At 50.5% G+C, this 15844-nt stretch overlaps 1 protein-coding gene across 1 annotated transcript in view; it reads right to left on the bottom strand.

Annotated features, from left to right (window-relative positions):
* ANO2 (anoctamin 2) overlaps nt 1-15844 on the bottom strand; it is a 335332-nt gene that overhangs the window by 261915 nt on the left and 57573 nt on the right. The window contains 1 exon segment of the mRNA XM_007469512.1: nt 2078-2176. Within this exon segment, the coding sequence (XP_007469574.1) occupies nt 2078-2176 (99 nt within the window).

Raw genomic sequence — 15844 nt, 5'->3', positions numbered from 1 at the left:
AAGAGCGGCGAAGGGGGAGAAGGGACAAAGAGCGGAGGGGAGAAGGGCGCACACTTCCTCTAAGCCTCTGTATTTCCCGCAGAAAGGACCGTCCTGGGGAGAGAAGCAATAGCAGAGGCAGTAATGTTTGCTCACCTTCTTTCCAAGGATCAGCCAGCACAGATAAAAACACAGGAAGCAAGTTACAAGCCGAAGAGATTAAGAGCACGTTAGATATTCAGATAAGCCAGAGAAAGGAGAAGAAATATATATATATATATATATATATATATAGAAGGCAGAAGGAAGACAGGAGAAAGAAAAGGGGAAGCTTGGTTAAGTGAGGACACCCCCAGAGGGAAGCAGACGCCTCCATCCACAGCTGACTTGGGTCATGTGGCCATCAAATGGGGACACCAGCAGCAGAGGAGGGGCGGAGGTCCAGAGCCAAGACGGTGCCTGCACCTGAGGGCAGCGGTGTTGGGAGTGAGGGGTCAAACACCAGGAGACGGAGAACTGAGCAGTGCAACTGAAGGGGAGAAGGTCACAGCGTGGTCCCCGTGAAACGAAGACACTCAGGCGTGTGGCCCCAAACATGTACCTTTTACTGGCAAGATGTCTGTAGCTAATATTCGTGCTCATGCTTGTCCATTGTTCAATAGTCATTTGTCCTCCTGCCATGGATGTGTTATCCACCTTAACAGATCTATAAGGACAGAACCCACAGAGTTCATCCTTTTTGAATAAGGGGCGCGTGATACAGCATCACACATGACGACATCTGATGAGTGATTTTTGATGGGAACAGTAGATCTGCTGTAGCAAAGATGGTGTACACACAGCCAGTGATGCTAATCCAAAGGTTCTGCTCTCTCTAACCATGCTACTGATAGTGGAGATGGTGATGAGAGAAGGCGGGTGGTAATAGTGGTTGTGTAGAAAGCAGCAAATACGTAGTTCTGTTTATGACGGGGATGGTGAACATTTATGGTAACGGCAGTAAGAATGATGAAGTCGTGATCTCTGCAAAGCTAGGTCACCACTTGGGAAGTAAAACTATTGGTGTGTGTGTGCGTGTGTGTGTGTGTGTGTGTGTGTGTGTGTGTGTGTGTGTGTGTGTGTGTGTGTGTGTGTGTGTGTGTGGTGTGTGTGTGTGTGTGACAGATCAACTATAGATCATTTATGGTTAAACTAGAGTATCACATGTTCCAGGGCCCTTTCTAGAGACACCTCAATAATCAAAGTCAATAACCACCCCTTTGTCCTAAAATACCTAGTGAAAAAAAAAGAAGAGTGAATCTGTGGACACATTTCTTTTATCTTTGGAGGTATGTGCTGGATTTTCTTATGCAAGGAAACTGCCACCCAGGAATTCCTTGGGGAATTTTTAAGTTTATACATAGACTCCAATGGCTGAAAAGGACCTCAAAAATCATCTGACTGTGTGGCTCTCAACTCAGATGTGCATCAAAACCTCCTGGGGATTTTTTTTCTTTTTCACAATACTGATGCCAAAGCCTCATTCCATACCAGCCAACTAAATCAAAGCCCCAGGTGGGGTCCAGGCATGAGCGCTGTGGACACTTTCCCCAGGTGACTCTGATCAACCCGAGTGAGAAATAACCTTTCATTTTACAGAAACCCACGGTCACACCAAACCTAGTGACAAAGTCACAACCAGAAGAGGTGTCTTCACGGCAAGCCTGGCGCTCTTCGCCGCGCAGGCTGCCTGCCCAGTCGGCAAGGCTCGCTAGTCTGCTCTCATCGCTACGCTCGCTCTAAGGAAATGCCTGGCCGTGCTGGGACGGAGGGGGAAGGGGGCTATAACAGAGAAATCAAGGAGCTGGACCAGGGCAACGTGAGCTTCTCATGGAGCACGTCCCGGCGGTGCTCTGAGGTGACACGACCTCCCAAGCCCGGCACCTCCCCTCCCATCTCTTCCTCGTCCCCTCCACTGTCCCGAACTCAGCGTCCCCGGGGAGACAAGTGCGATTCCAACTCCGCAGAACCCAGGTCCCACCTGGCCCTGTTCCCGAAGCTATTCACACATCCAGCCAGCCCTGGGGAGGCCCCAAACCCAGAAGAAACATGCTCATACTTTCTTGGTGGGAACTTTGATCTTCAAGAATTCCGCCTCTCGGGCCAGCACTTGCCATGGGGCATGGATCCGGACAAAGACGGAGCCCTGGCTTTTACTCTGTAAGGGACGAGGAAGGAGAAAGAGAAACACTTAGGAGACACAGCTTAAATTCCTGATTCCCCAACTCTCCCAAACAAGAAGCCCAGACCTGTTATTTCTTCAGTTTCTGGGTTTTGTTCTCTTTATACCTCACCCAGGGCCAGCCCCCTCCCACCCATACCCCATTCACCACTTCTGGTCTAGAAGTGCCCTCATCCAGAGCAGGGAAAGGTTCCCAAAGTGTGCTCCCTGGAGCTCTGGTGACTTCAGAGGAAAAGCGGAGTTAAAACAATTGTGTTCAGAGATTTGCAATGCGAGCAATTATAATTTTCACAGAAATCCCAGTAACGCTTTTTTTCTCTTGAAGTATAGCTGACTTATCGTATCGTGTTAGCTTCAGGCAGACAGCAGAGTGATTCGGTACTTACGCAGATTACATTCCATTATCGGTTATTACAAGAAAATGGGTATAATTCCCTGTGCTGTACAGTATATCCTCATCACCTATTTTATATTTAGTAGTTACAGCAGTTAGTCGGTTTACCTCTGCTGGATTCAGTGAACAGTCTGGAACCTGTCTCCATACAGGTATTTTCATTGTTAAGTTTGTATTTTTGTTCTACTATTTCGCTGTGTCATAGCCCAAATCACAAAAGTGGATCACCTAAGCCTAAAAGTGATGACATAACTAATCACGTAAATGGCACAACTCAGTATAATATAAACATAAATGCTGGGCAGGGTTCCGTGTGAATACAGCTATGAATCTAGGTCCCAGGCCAAGTCATTCTGTGAGTGCACTGATTTCACCCAAAAATGGAAAGTGAGGAAAGGAAACACAGCGATGAATATCTGAAAATTGGGTTTTATTGACTCAGCAACTCATCTGGCCCGGGGCACAGTGTGTGCTCTAAACACTGGTCAGATGACAACATGAAGCCATCAGTTTCTTCTCACCTTCAAAGAAAACCTCAATTTTTTTTCAGAACAAGCACACAAAGGAAAAAAAAAAAAAAAAAAACACTTTAATTCATTTTGTCACTAAATGAAAAAAGACCAAAACAAGCAGGAAAAATGGGCAAAAGCCCCATTACTGGCGTGAAGCTTCTAAAACTACCTGCAAAATGAGTTACAAACACTGTGTTCACAAAGGAAGCAGAACATGCCAATAGCAAAATCCCTCATCCGACGAATGCTGGGAGTCACAGAAACCCATGTGATACAGGCCCGAGTGCCACTGACAATTAGGACAAAGCTGCTGAGGGCGGAGTGGGCACCGGGTCCTAGTGAGTGTGCCCTTCAGAGAGACGTGCTCTCAGTTTCTTGTTGTATTCGCCCCCCGCAGACCACACGCTACAGGGGAAAGGCGGGTTTGCTGGCTTCCTGTGCATCTCGTGAAGCAGGCTGTACGGAGGCCAGGACTGAGGGGGCCCCGACCCTGCATGCGGCAAAAGTGACGCTGCTCACAGAAAAGCAGTGACAGTCCTCTGCAAAGTCATCTGCAAAGACCAGCTGGTCTCCGTCGATACGCCCTCCGTCTCAGTTTAGCATTGAAGATGCCAGTGGAGGCATCTGAGCACATCCCCCCGTGTGCCAGGCAGAGAACCAGGCAGCAGCGAGAAGACGGCTTTCCCCACCAAAGCGCACTGTCTACAACGGGGCTCACGCGGGTTTTTGAGATGACGAATAAGATAAAAAGACATTTTATGATGCTTGTAATGCAAGTGAAGACTGTCTCTCTGCTTCTGAAGGCACTCTACCACGTCTCCAATAATTTAGACGTCCAGAAGCCACCCCCACTTCGGGGATGAAGGCCCCTGACTTTTGGGGAGAAGAATGAAGAGGAAACCAGCATTTCGCAGGAAGACCGAACCGTGGTCTGAAAGCCTCGGATGGTCTAGAGTTGACAAATACCTGAAAATAGTACCCATCACTGTGACGCATCTGCACTGAGTGTGAATCGTGTGCCCGGACAGAGCAGGGAGATTGTGTGTTTTGGCTCGTACTATAGTCACAGGTACTATCACTCTCCACTTTATTGTTTAGGAAATCGAAGCACGGAAAGTTCAAATAATCTGTCCAAAGTTACACAGGTAGTAGGATTTTGAAAAGTATTCGAATCCAGGCCATCTGTGCTCCACCTGGTGGTTTTCTCCTCTCATCCCAAAGACAGGACATTTACGGCACATAGTTAAAAACCACATCCGAGGGCTGCAGAAGAACTTAAAGACGTGCCTTTTAGACTAAAATTGAATCAAAGGATGGGAGGAATCTAAGAGGCAGTCCTAAGATGAAACACTGAGCCTTCAAGCTCCCAAGTGGACACAGTTCCGACAAAACCCTGGAAGCGGCTTTCACTGAGAAATTGCCCCAATTTCTCTGTCCGCCTACGGCCGCAATACCAGGACTACTAGACAGAGTCATCAATCAGTTGCTGCTACTTCTAACGGTAATTTTAGCTTTTCTAATTTAGCGAAAAGAAAGAGGAAGAAAAGAAACCATCTGTGAAGCTGACCTGAAGCCCCAGCTCTCCGTCGTGGCCCCAGAAATGATGTTTTCAGTGAAAGATGGCAGACAGTACCATCCCTCTCACTAAGATGAAATCGTGACTATTATTGATTTTAAAGTATTTGGTTTCATCTTTGTTTGTAAATTGTGATGAACCCCTTTTTTTTTTAAACTTTAGCTGGAAGTGGTGCCTCAAGTGTGTACCAAATGTCCATTAAGTGGCTGCAGATGTTTGAGAAAGGGGTTGGGAGGGCCAGGGTCCACCCCTGGCCTTGGTGGCAGACTGCCAGCTGTCCCCTGAGAGCCAGTCTCCTTTTCTTTATTTTTTAACTAAGCATATGGCCTTCCGGAATGAGACTGCATCCCACTTGAAGTTAGGTGTAACCGTGACACTCATTCCTGGCCTATGTGGTACAGGTGTAGGGGTGAGGCAGCCCCCCGCAGCCCCCCGCAAAGATGCAAGTGCGGGGGCCCACTTCTGCCCCTTCATCCTCCTCCCTACCCCTGGATCTACAGCCTGAAACACGAATACAAGTGTCTTAGACCTCGAGGTCAGAGTCAAGGCCAGAAAAGTATCAAGACAGACGTTGGGTCCTGACTCTATGGAGTGCCTCAGCCACCCTGGGCTGTCTCCGCGATTTTTATGTGAAAGGTAAAACTCCACCTTGTTTAGCCCCTATGATTTTAGAGGCTCTATCAATTGCAGCCCAACCGTTTATTAAACTGATGTAAAATTGTTCCCCAATGTCGGGGCATTCGTTCCCTCCAGCAAAGCATGCTGTTTCACCATTCTACACAAATGGAACTTGTTTCACAGGAAAATAAAAGCTGGAATGCAGCTGTGCTGGTGCTAACATCTAGTCACCATGTTTCTTTCATGCCGTGCAACATCGTTACCTTCTCATAAGAAGAACACCGAGATGTGTGTCTCCCGGAAACAAACCAACCAACCAACAAACAAATACTTGAAAATCCCTCAGCAGAACCATCACCAAAGGCAGAAGCTCTTTTTACTAACCCAGAAATCGAAAAATTGGAAGTTAACATAAATAGAACTAAAAAAGAAAAAAAAAATTTCCTGTTCTCCAGGCCCAGCTAACTTCCATTCTACCTTGGATTTGGATTCCTTTAGGCATAGGAGGGGAACAGAAAGAGCTTGGGATTTGGATTCAAATAGATTAGGACCTGTCCTGGATTTTACAGCTGTAGGACGTCGGGCAAGTCACTTAACGAAGGGAGCCTCGGTTTCTTCGTCAACAGATGTCAGCCACTGCAATGATGGGGATTCGCTCTACTCAACTAAAATGGCAGCTTCTTGACTACAGGGACAGTACCTGACACTTCGTTTGTGTCCCTCAAGCACCTGGCACAGGCTGGACACAGAGTAGGTCTTCACAGAACTCCTGCAACTGACAGAAAAGACTTGGGGAAAACCATTCCTGTTAGATTAAAATCTTGGTCTGTTTACTGCCTTGAAGTTTTTTTTATCTATAGGATTTTCAAAATGTCCCATGGACCTAAAGGAATCCATGGGTTCCAAGTATTATTCATCTCTAGAATTTGAGGACACGGTCAGAAAGCATTGTTTTCTGAAACCAACACAAAATTTAACACGAAGTAAAAGAGATTAGGCATGAGAGCATATAATCCATCCCTAAAAGAGGCTTCATAACTAAGTAATCCGGGTGAGTGGAGGGGCTCTCAAATCTCATCAAGCAACTAAAATTTAAGTTTGTGTAAAATGAGCTGAAACGTATAATTTGGTTCTGGTCGTCAGAGAAAGGAGAGCCAGTGCACAAAGGTTTCTCTAAGAAAGCACAAACCCTTCCATCTTGGGGATGCACTACTACCCCAGGGCCAACAAACGTGAAATACACGATGGGGCAGGAACGTCCCTCCAGCTCAACTGAAACATCTCACAAAACTACATACCTCTTTTCCCCATGATTCCATTTTCATAAAGCCCTACAAATTCTGTTTCTCCGGTTCCTGGGTATCAAGAGGAAGCACCCAAGAAGAGGCTGTCAGTGCTCTGGTCAGAGGAAATGACAGTCCTCAACCATCACCTGACACTCAGCTCTTTCAGTGTCTTTCAAGGTGTGTCAGCTGGTTTCCGTCACCACTAAGTAAACCAACAGAAACCTGAGTTCACAAGAGGCAGAGTCAGGTCCCCACCTTGAACCCATGCCCCAACTCATCCGCCAGTCTCTCCCTTCCTCCCTTCTTCGCTAAAGCTGACCCAACAGCAGACCTGATCACACGCACGTTCTCTAAGGCACCAGCCCCTCCCGCCCTCCTCCTTGGACTCCAGACACACAGCCCTTCTCACTGGTTTCCAACCGGTCCAGCCAGCTTCTCACTTCAGAACCTCCTCGGGGCAGGCTTCCCTGAGCCCCGAGTTACGCGTGGTCCCCTCTTACCTGCACAGCTCCCATCCCCCTCCTTCCTAGCACTGACCACTCCCGCACTCACTGTAAGCAGGTGTCTAATGCCTGGCTTCCTGGCCAGACCTAAGCTCCATGCAGACAAAGACTGCGTCTGTCCTGCTAACTGCTTCGTCCTCAGCAGCCACCGTGCATCTGGCACACAGTAAATGCTCAGTAACTACGTCTTACAACTTCCATACACACACACAGATTTCACTGGTTCTGTTCAGATCCTGTGACCAATTTCTAAAACTTGGCTACCCTTAAGTGTCATTTCTGAATCTTCGTCTTGTGCCCACGACTAAAGTTGTTCAAGTTTCCACCTGACCGGGAACCGTATAAAGACCTCGCGGGAGGTCGTCTCTGTTCCTCTCGGTAGCCCCGGGGTCCTCACTGCATCTTCAGGGCACTGCTCCCATCCCTAGAGGTCCACTGCATCGGCATGAGCTCATCCTGGTGCTCACAAAACAGCCTGAACTGCACCGGAGCTGGACGTACCTGGAACCTCTCTGCCTCATAGGCTCGTAAGGGTGTTGCAGACTTAAGGAGAAGAATCGGGGATGCTCTGAAGAATAAAGGACACTTCAAATGTAGAAGTCGTGGGTCTCTTTAACTGCCAGGCATCAGACTCCCACGTACCATTCAACACCCCCATGCTGACGGCTCAAAGCAGGGTCAGCTGACGACCACGGTGCATTTCAGAAGAGGAAATGACTTGGCCGAAGGATGCTGGAGTTGAAGAGCCCTCCAGCGACGCTTCACATCTTTCTCAAGTAGCAGATGAAGACCTCGGAGCTCAGGAGGCTGAGTGGCTGGGTTACGGACACACAGCTAGTTAGGAGCAGAACCAGGAATGGAATCCAGGTCTCCTGACATCAGGGTCCATGCCATGGTGCCTGTGAGGGATAGCGTCACATGTCCCTGGGGGCTCCCAACCCGCCCAGGGCAGTTCTATGCCCCACACACATGGGAGATTAAGTAGATGGGGGACAGGGGACTGGGGGTGGGGGGAGCCACGCTCCCAGACACCTCTCCCTAGAGCTGCAGCCACTGCTCAAAGCCCTTGTCAGGGACCGGAGGCCACGCACTCCTGGTGAGATCTTCCGTATGGTTCACGTCTCGCTGTCTTCCAAACATCGCATGTGGCTTCACCAGACCGCGTCCCCCCTCCGGAGAGACGAGAGTGAATGGGAGGCAGTCCCCGCCAAACGCTGGAACCCGATACTCCACGAGCCTCCTTCCCCGCAGCCCGGCCAAGCCAGCCCGATGCTGACCCTGGACGCCTGCGTGTGCTCTGGGCCCAGCCTGCCGTGAGAACACTAGCTGCAGCACATTGCAGCCCGGAGCGGGCTGCCAGGGGCGGGGCGGGGGCAGGGAGATGATGGAGGGGGACCAAGGGGGGCAGACACCTCCCAGATATCACCAACCTGGGTCACCTCGGACCCGCAAGGAACAAGGGCATGCGGTCCCATGGGGAGGGTGAGACGAAACCGCAGGGGCTCCCACGTTCTCGGATCACCGAGGTCGATGTCCACGCAGCTGGAGGACTTACACCAGGTGGTACTGAGACTGCGGCCGGGGCAGACTAAGGAGGAGTGTGGGGTGTAGACCTGAGAGCAGGAAATCAGAGCAGAAAATGAGAAGGTCCTCACAACGGCCCCATGGAGGAACACCCTGGTCTACCTGTGTCATCGTTAAGACCAAAGTCTTCACTTCCTTCAGGAACCTCCAACCCGTGGTCCGGGAGCAGGGTCTGCCTGGGCCACCCAGAGACACAGTGGCTTGGAACTAAGTGCAGGGAAGAACTGGAGGAGGAAAAGGTGAAAACCTGCTTTCCCAGGAGGCCCCAGATGACCCTCGTCTCCAAGCCACTCCTCCCCAGGCCAAGGGGAGGATGGGTGAGTGATCAGCGAAGACGGAGGGCAGGACCGAAGGCCCACCGAACCCTGCCCCAGGGACCACCCCCGCCCCCCAAAAAAATACCAGTAGCAAGACTGCTCTTATAGAAAAAGCTTCCCCTTCCCAAGCAAAGACTGGGGACAACCCAGCCAGGGTCCTAAGGCGATGGAAACTTAGCCACTCTTGTCATAATCTTGTCAAAGGAAACAGCTGTCACCAAAAGTTCCTGGAAGTGGGGGATGGCCTTCTGTGCTACCAAGATGGACAGGCGTCCAGAAGAGATGACCTCTGGACCTGGTAGCACAGGCTTTAATCTGTGCATCGCACATCACTGTACTCCCCACAGTTGGCACCCAGGAAACCTCTTCTCAAGCCCAGGTGAAAAACTGGGGAGGAGGGAACCCAGCAAAAATTAAGGAGTCGGACCCTCTTATACACCAAGGGCTGAGGCAGCCAGCTCCCCACCTAATCCCTGACCTGCAGGGGCCCCCAGGGCAGCCCAGCACTCTGGAAGGACGGGGACCTCGTGGTTAGTCAGCAACAGAGTGGGATTAAGTGTTCCCTGGGCTTCTTTCCACTTCAAAAACCCACAGAAGAAAACGGGGGAAATCTTCACCATTGTCATGGGACAGACTGGTCATGGGAAGGCCATGGGTATCAGGGTTTGAAGACTGACTGGGTCCTGGGCCCCAGCTCTGTCACTTCCCAGCCATACCATTTTTGGCGAGTCATCAAAGCTCTTGAAACTCATAGGCAATGTTAAAATAACTGAAATGATTCATAATAACAGCACCTGGAGGAGAGAAGGATGGACTGTATGAGGGACCCGTGGAATCTCTCGGGGGTGGTAGAGATACTCATTGTCTTGATTATATGATGGCTTCGTGGGTTCGTACATATGCCCAAGCTCAACAGATTATATAATTTTAAATAGGTACAGTTTATTATACATCAAATATACCTCAATAAGGCCAGGGAATAAAGATTTGCAAAAATGTAAAATAGTGCCACATCTCTCACCATTTTTTTGTTTTGAAAAATATTTTTCATTAAAATGTGTTATTTATAACATATAAAATGTCATTTATAACATATAAAGCATGTTTATTTATGTTAAATAAACATGTTATTTATTTAAAATATATTATACACTGTTAAGTTTTTAATTAATAAATAGGTATTCAAAAGCTAATACTGATTCTATGGTAACTCAGAATCAAATGAGATTATACACAGGAAAGCGTTTTGCAAATTCTAAACTGTGTATAAAAGGATTTTTTTAAGAGCAAAGTCAAGGGCAGCCAGTGCCAAATCTCTGCCCTGGGACTCAAAGTGCAGAGCATCCTGCTGCCCCTTGGGCCACAGAGCACATGCCCTTGACCTCCACAGGGATGCTACCATGCTCCTTGGATCCCACCTGAGAGACGTCATAGCTGAGCCCAGCGTGGCAACAGTTGCTGGCTTCCCTGAACAGCCCCAAGTGAAGTTAAAAGAGAATGTTTCCCTTGGGAATTTAGAATGTGGGAAGTAAGAGGCGGAACAGAATCCAGGAGCCAGAGACCCAACTTCTACCACGGAAGAGGATAAAAATCCATAAGCCCTGAAGATGTTGGCAGAGAGAACGGGGCCTCTCCCAAGACCAGGCCCCAAGCACAGAGGCCCAGCCCCAAACAGAGGGGAAAAGGTCACAGATAAACTGGAGGAAAGACCAGAGGAAAATGCCGCCCTTTCCTGTTCGTCACAGGAGAACTATTTTGGACAGTCGACATCTCCCAAGTGGAATCAGATGCTGCAGATAGCAGCTCTCAGCAACCTCTCACCCCACCAGGACACGGCAAGCACGTCAAGGCCTAGAGAAGTGAAAGGCAGCCGCAGAGCAGGGGCAGAGGGTCGCCTAGCTGGGCCGCTGATAGAGACCTAGACCAAAGATGACTCATAGGTCCTGGCTGGGCTGGGACAGTCCCAGGTCATGTCTTCTGCCTCATCGTTCTATCCAGTGCCGCATTTTAGTATTACCAAAAATGTCCCAGATTAGACAATAAATCATAGAGTCTCCCTACGGATCACCAATGAGCACCACTAAATTCAACAGCCATCAAACCTTTGGGAAGGAATGCCCAGTATCTCCTTCCGGACCTGCATTCCTTTGGCCCGTGTAATAAATGTCCCACTCAGAGAAAAGCATTTCCAGGAGTTTAAAAGCGCAGCACGTTACCTTTAAAAGTACCCCTCTCTCTCGTATTCCTCCTAACTCAAAACTTGTGTGATTCTTTGATTCAGATACTTGTCTTCCCTCCTCAAGACACTTCTATAAAACCTTCATGCTCTCAGTCATTAACTCCCCTCGCCTTCCCTCCAAAAGATGTGCCCTTGCCTTGTCTGAGCAGTGACTCGCCTCTCCCCTAAGGAATAGCTCCACTGTTTCCTACTATTCAATCACCCCATCGTATTTCAATTCAACAAGTATTTATTGGGCAACAACTGTGTGACCAGCAATATGCTAAGGGTTAAGGGCACGCAGAAGAAATACAAGCCATCCTACGGCTCCCAGTCTCCTTAAAAACCAGATAAATGATATCTAACACACAAGACAGATGAATAACTTCATGACTGGGGTGATTAATGTCCAAATGGACAGGACGACTAGTCAATGCTCATTTGTTGGCCGTTTCCCCTTTCACTCATCAATAATTGCCAGATTTTGCGCCCAGAGAAATACTCTTCCCGGATCTCAGCCATATGTTTTCGGTAGAACTGACCCCACTATCAACTCCAGGAATCAGACCAATTAGCTTGAGCCCATCGGCATACCCATCCCCCTGGCCACAACAACTGGTTCTGGAATATGTTTGTAATGCAACCGGAACCTATAAGATGTGAGGAAATGTTGGCTAGGCTTTCGGGACAAAGCAGCTTTCTCTTTCTGCCAGAGCTCTGCAGAGAAGAGTGGCAGTCGACGGAAGCTCTGGGTCAGCCAAGGGACCGCTGAGCAGAAAGAGGATGGAGTGGACCCTGCAAAAGGCTGAGCAGAAAGATGGAGAAACAGGGGGTCCTTGGGAACCTCATTTGAGCTGCTAGATTAATCCTCACCAGACCTACTTATGGGCTTTCTGCTTACACGAGCTTATAAATTTCCTTTGCTGCTTAAACCAGTTGAGTTGGGTTTTCTGTCGACGCAACCAGGAGTTCTCAATGACAGAAGAAAACACTGGAAGAGCTGACTCCAGGCTGGAGGAGCCAGAAAGGATTTCCTGGAGGAGAGGGAACCTGAGTGGCACTTCGAACACCGTGATGGGATTTCCATGTGCAAGAGGCTGCGGGTGGCACCAAGAGGAGTGGGATGAGGCTGCAGGAGTGAAGCGCAGATGGGCTGAGATGCGGCCCCTGCTGGACACACCACCCACAATGCTGCTGCTGCCTGTGAAGCTCACAATAGTGACCTTGATGGGTCAGCCCTGTGCACTCCCCTGGATTCATTATATCTTTGACAGGATAAATAATAATGCAAGTCCCCCCCATCAGGGAAGCCTGAGAGAATGCCCTCCTCCTTCACCTTCTCAGTGGGGTAGGGAACCGCTTCCCACCTTCTAGCAAGACCAAGAAGTGCAGCAGACAGGCGGTGACTGTCCATCTGCTCTGGGGTTGGTCTGGGCCATGGTCAGCAGAACAAAGGAGAAGCCTCTCAGTGCTGCTGTGACCTCCCCCAGGTCAGAGGAAACAGGTTTCCTGAAGGCACGGCTCCGACGACTCCTTCTCGGGGTCATTAACTCTTCGTAACTGAGGTCTCACACAGGGAGGCAGACTTTGAGCAAGTACAAAGAAGCCGTAAAATCTTCTGCAACCCAGTTACACAAGCTTTCTTCGGCCAAAGAACCCTCTCTTCCGACCAAATATTGCACACGGGGCTACCCGCGTTGACCTTTGGAGGCCAGAGCTCCACCTGCCCACCCCCACTTGGCCCTGAGATGTTCTCGTGTCTCTGCTATGCAAACCACAGGAGTTGTACCAACCCCTTAGGAAATGGGTGGGAGCTTTTTTGTCCCAGTGACCGGGTAGCATCACTACCCTTCAGCGGTTGGAGGGAAGGATGCCAAACATGCTTCACGGTACTGGGAAGTCCCACCCAAGGAAAAATTATCCTCCCTGAGGATAATGCTCCATCAAGAATCACTGCCCTGCAGCTCAGAGAGAGGACGCTGAGACCACTGTGCTGCCTACAGAACATCAGACCTGACCTAAAAGCCGGAGTTAGCGACTATCACACCTGTCCCCGCCCCCCTCCCCACCGGACTCAGCCTTGAAAGATATTAAGGTAGAGCTCAGAGAAGTCGGCTTATGAGTAAAGGCTACTCGATTAACTAAAACCTAGATCTTGGCCCGATACAGATGCACTGATCAGGGACACTCAGGAAAAGACCCATCGACGGTGATGAGAAAAAAAGACGAGAGAAGCTGATTGTTTTGTGGGCTTCCAAAAATATCCAGAATTTAGCCTATCTGCCAAGGGTACCATGAAAATAGTCCATCAGCCTAGAGTGGTTTGGAGGCCAGGGGATAAAGCAGATGGGGTCCCTGAGAAGCAGAGGGCATCAAAGGAAGAGCTCAGAGAGGCTCAGCTTCAACTCCCCACTCTGCCATTTACCCCCTGTGCAATCACGGGTATGTGAGGCAGCCTCTCTGAGACTCAGTTTCCTTTTTGGTAAAAGAGAAAAATAATAACCCAGAAGCAACAGGGGGCCCACGGCGTGCTTGTGAAGATTAGCAAGAAGATGAGAAAGGCACCTCGCCCGGTGCCCAGCTCAGGATAAGCAGGTGCTCGAGCCGATAACAACTGGATTCTGCAAGCGGAGTCCTCTGGCCAGAGGAATTTGAATCGAGGGCGTTTGTGCAATCCAGTTTCCAGGATCCTCCCTTCTTTCCCAGAAAAACCTGGCTCCCGGGGCACTTTTTTCCCTCTCTGAGCCAAGAGCCCAGTTTGGAACACGTCCCCTCTACGTGGCCAAAACAGGCTTTTCGACCGCGAGTCTCTGCACACACACCTCGCCGAGCCGGCCCTGCTGGAGGCCGCCCGCCCCTCCCCACGGCCCGGGTCTGGAAGAAAAGGGTCATCAACCACGCTAATTAAATCTGCAGATGATAACAAACCGGGCGGTGCTGCGAACAGCACCAGAGAGGATGGGGAAATAAACGAGAAGGGACCTGGGGAGTTTAGAAAATATGGGACAGGAAATAACAAAATGAGAGTCGATGCAGAAGAATGCAAGTAACTCTAACTGGGGGGAATAATCAGAAACGTCGACCGGGGCTGGGGGGAGGAGAGGGAAGCTGGGAAAAGGCTGAGGAGCTGAGGGCTTGGGGTAGGTGAAAGGCAGGTGGCAAGTGGAAGGGTCGGGAGCAAGAGGGGAGCAGCAGCAAGCCGAGCTCAAAGCCTGCAGGTGAGACGAGATGGGGCGTGTGCAGCAGTGGCTGACTCAGGCCCGGGGCCCAGGTGGCAGGGCTGAGCAGCACTCTCCAAGGTGAGCCTCCATTCACACCTCCTCCAAGAAGCCCTCCCGGACTGCTCACCTGTCACTCATCTGTGACAAGTGGCCCCATGTTTGATTGGTGGGCATCTTTTATCCACATGTGACTCCCCTGTCTCCACCAGACTCTCAGCCCCCCGGGGGAAAACGCCCCGGCTCTGCAGCTCACCGGGTTCCTCCCGGCAACAGCGCTAAGCCCGGGGGAGGCTTTCAACAGAAAGGAGGGTCTGCATCATCTCCAGCAACACAGGAAAGAGGAGGATTTCTGTCTGCAAGCCCTCGTGGTTCAAGATCACATCTGAGGTGTCTCCGTCTTCATCTCCACGCGCCCCTGACGCTGGCGTGATGCTTAGCGCATGGTGCCCCCGAGTCAATGCACGTTGTCTGTTTAACCCTTTGCGGGCCAGAACACAAACCAGACGCTGTTCAGGGTCCTGGAGCCAGAGGACAAAGGACGCGTCTGGGGAACACGATGAGGCACGTGCCCCACCGTCTCGTGTGACAGCGACTCTTCTGACGTCACCACAATGCGGGGAGTGGCTTCTCCAAGGCTCCAGTGGTCTCCCTGGGGTGCCCGCCTCCTTTCACATGAAGACTTCATAACCAACAACCAGGATCAACAGCAATCGGGAGAAGGTATAACGCCGGCCCTGCAGAGAAACCTCACTGCTGCTGGGACCACTGCCAAGTCAAGCCCCCATGGAGAAGGGCAGGAGCCCCTCTAAACCCAAGAATTCTCATCAAACGTGTGTGCTTTAAGGGATGAAGGAAGCCAACACCGAACACTTGCTTTGAAGCTCAGTCTCCTTTGGCATCAGGAACAACAGGAGGGGACGTAAACGTCAAAAGTGCTGGAAAATCTCCCTGGGAGAGGCCAGGGACGAAGGTGTTTTTCGAGCGCCTTCTACGCAAAGCAGATTCCTTACAACCCAAGCCCACAGGACACTCACAATTCTGCGAAGTCCCTGGAGAGAGAGCCCACGGCCTTTCCCGCTCCTCGGACCCACACTATCTGAGCATCACTCAGCCCCCAAGAGGGGGCGGGGACAGACAAGGGGCAAGTTATGAGACACAGAGACCCAGGCCCCGTGCCAGCTTGCCACCTCCCATCTGTGCCTTCAGTGTAGCACCTGTGCCTCACTGGGCTCGGCTCATTCTTACCCATAAAATGATAGGGCTGGGCCTCCCTGGTGGCGCAGTGGTTGGGAGTCCGCCTGCCGATGCAGGGGATGCGGGTTCGTGCCCCGGTACGGGAGGATCCCACGTGCCGTGGAGCGGCTGGGCCCGTGAGCCATGGGCGCTGAGCTTGCGCGTCCGACAACGAGAAAGGC

Source organism: Lipotes vexillifer, unplaced genomic scaffold, assembly GCF_000442215.2.
Source record: "Lipotes vexillifer unplaced genomic scaffold, Lipotes_vexillifer_v1.1 scaffold395, whole genome shotgun sequence".
Taxonomy (NCBI): Eukaryota; Metazoa; Chordata; class Mammalia; order Artiodactyla; family Lipotidae; genus Lipotes; species Lipotes vexillifer.
This window is presented reverse-complemented; position numbering and strand designations above follow the sequence as displayed.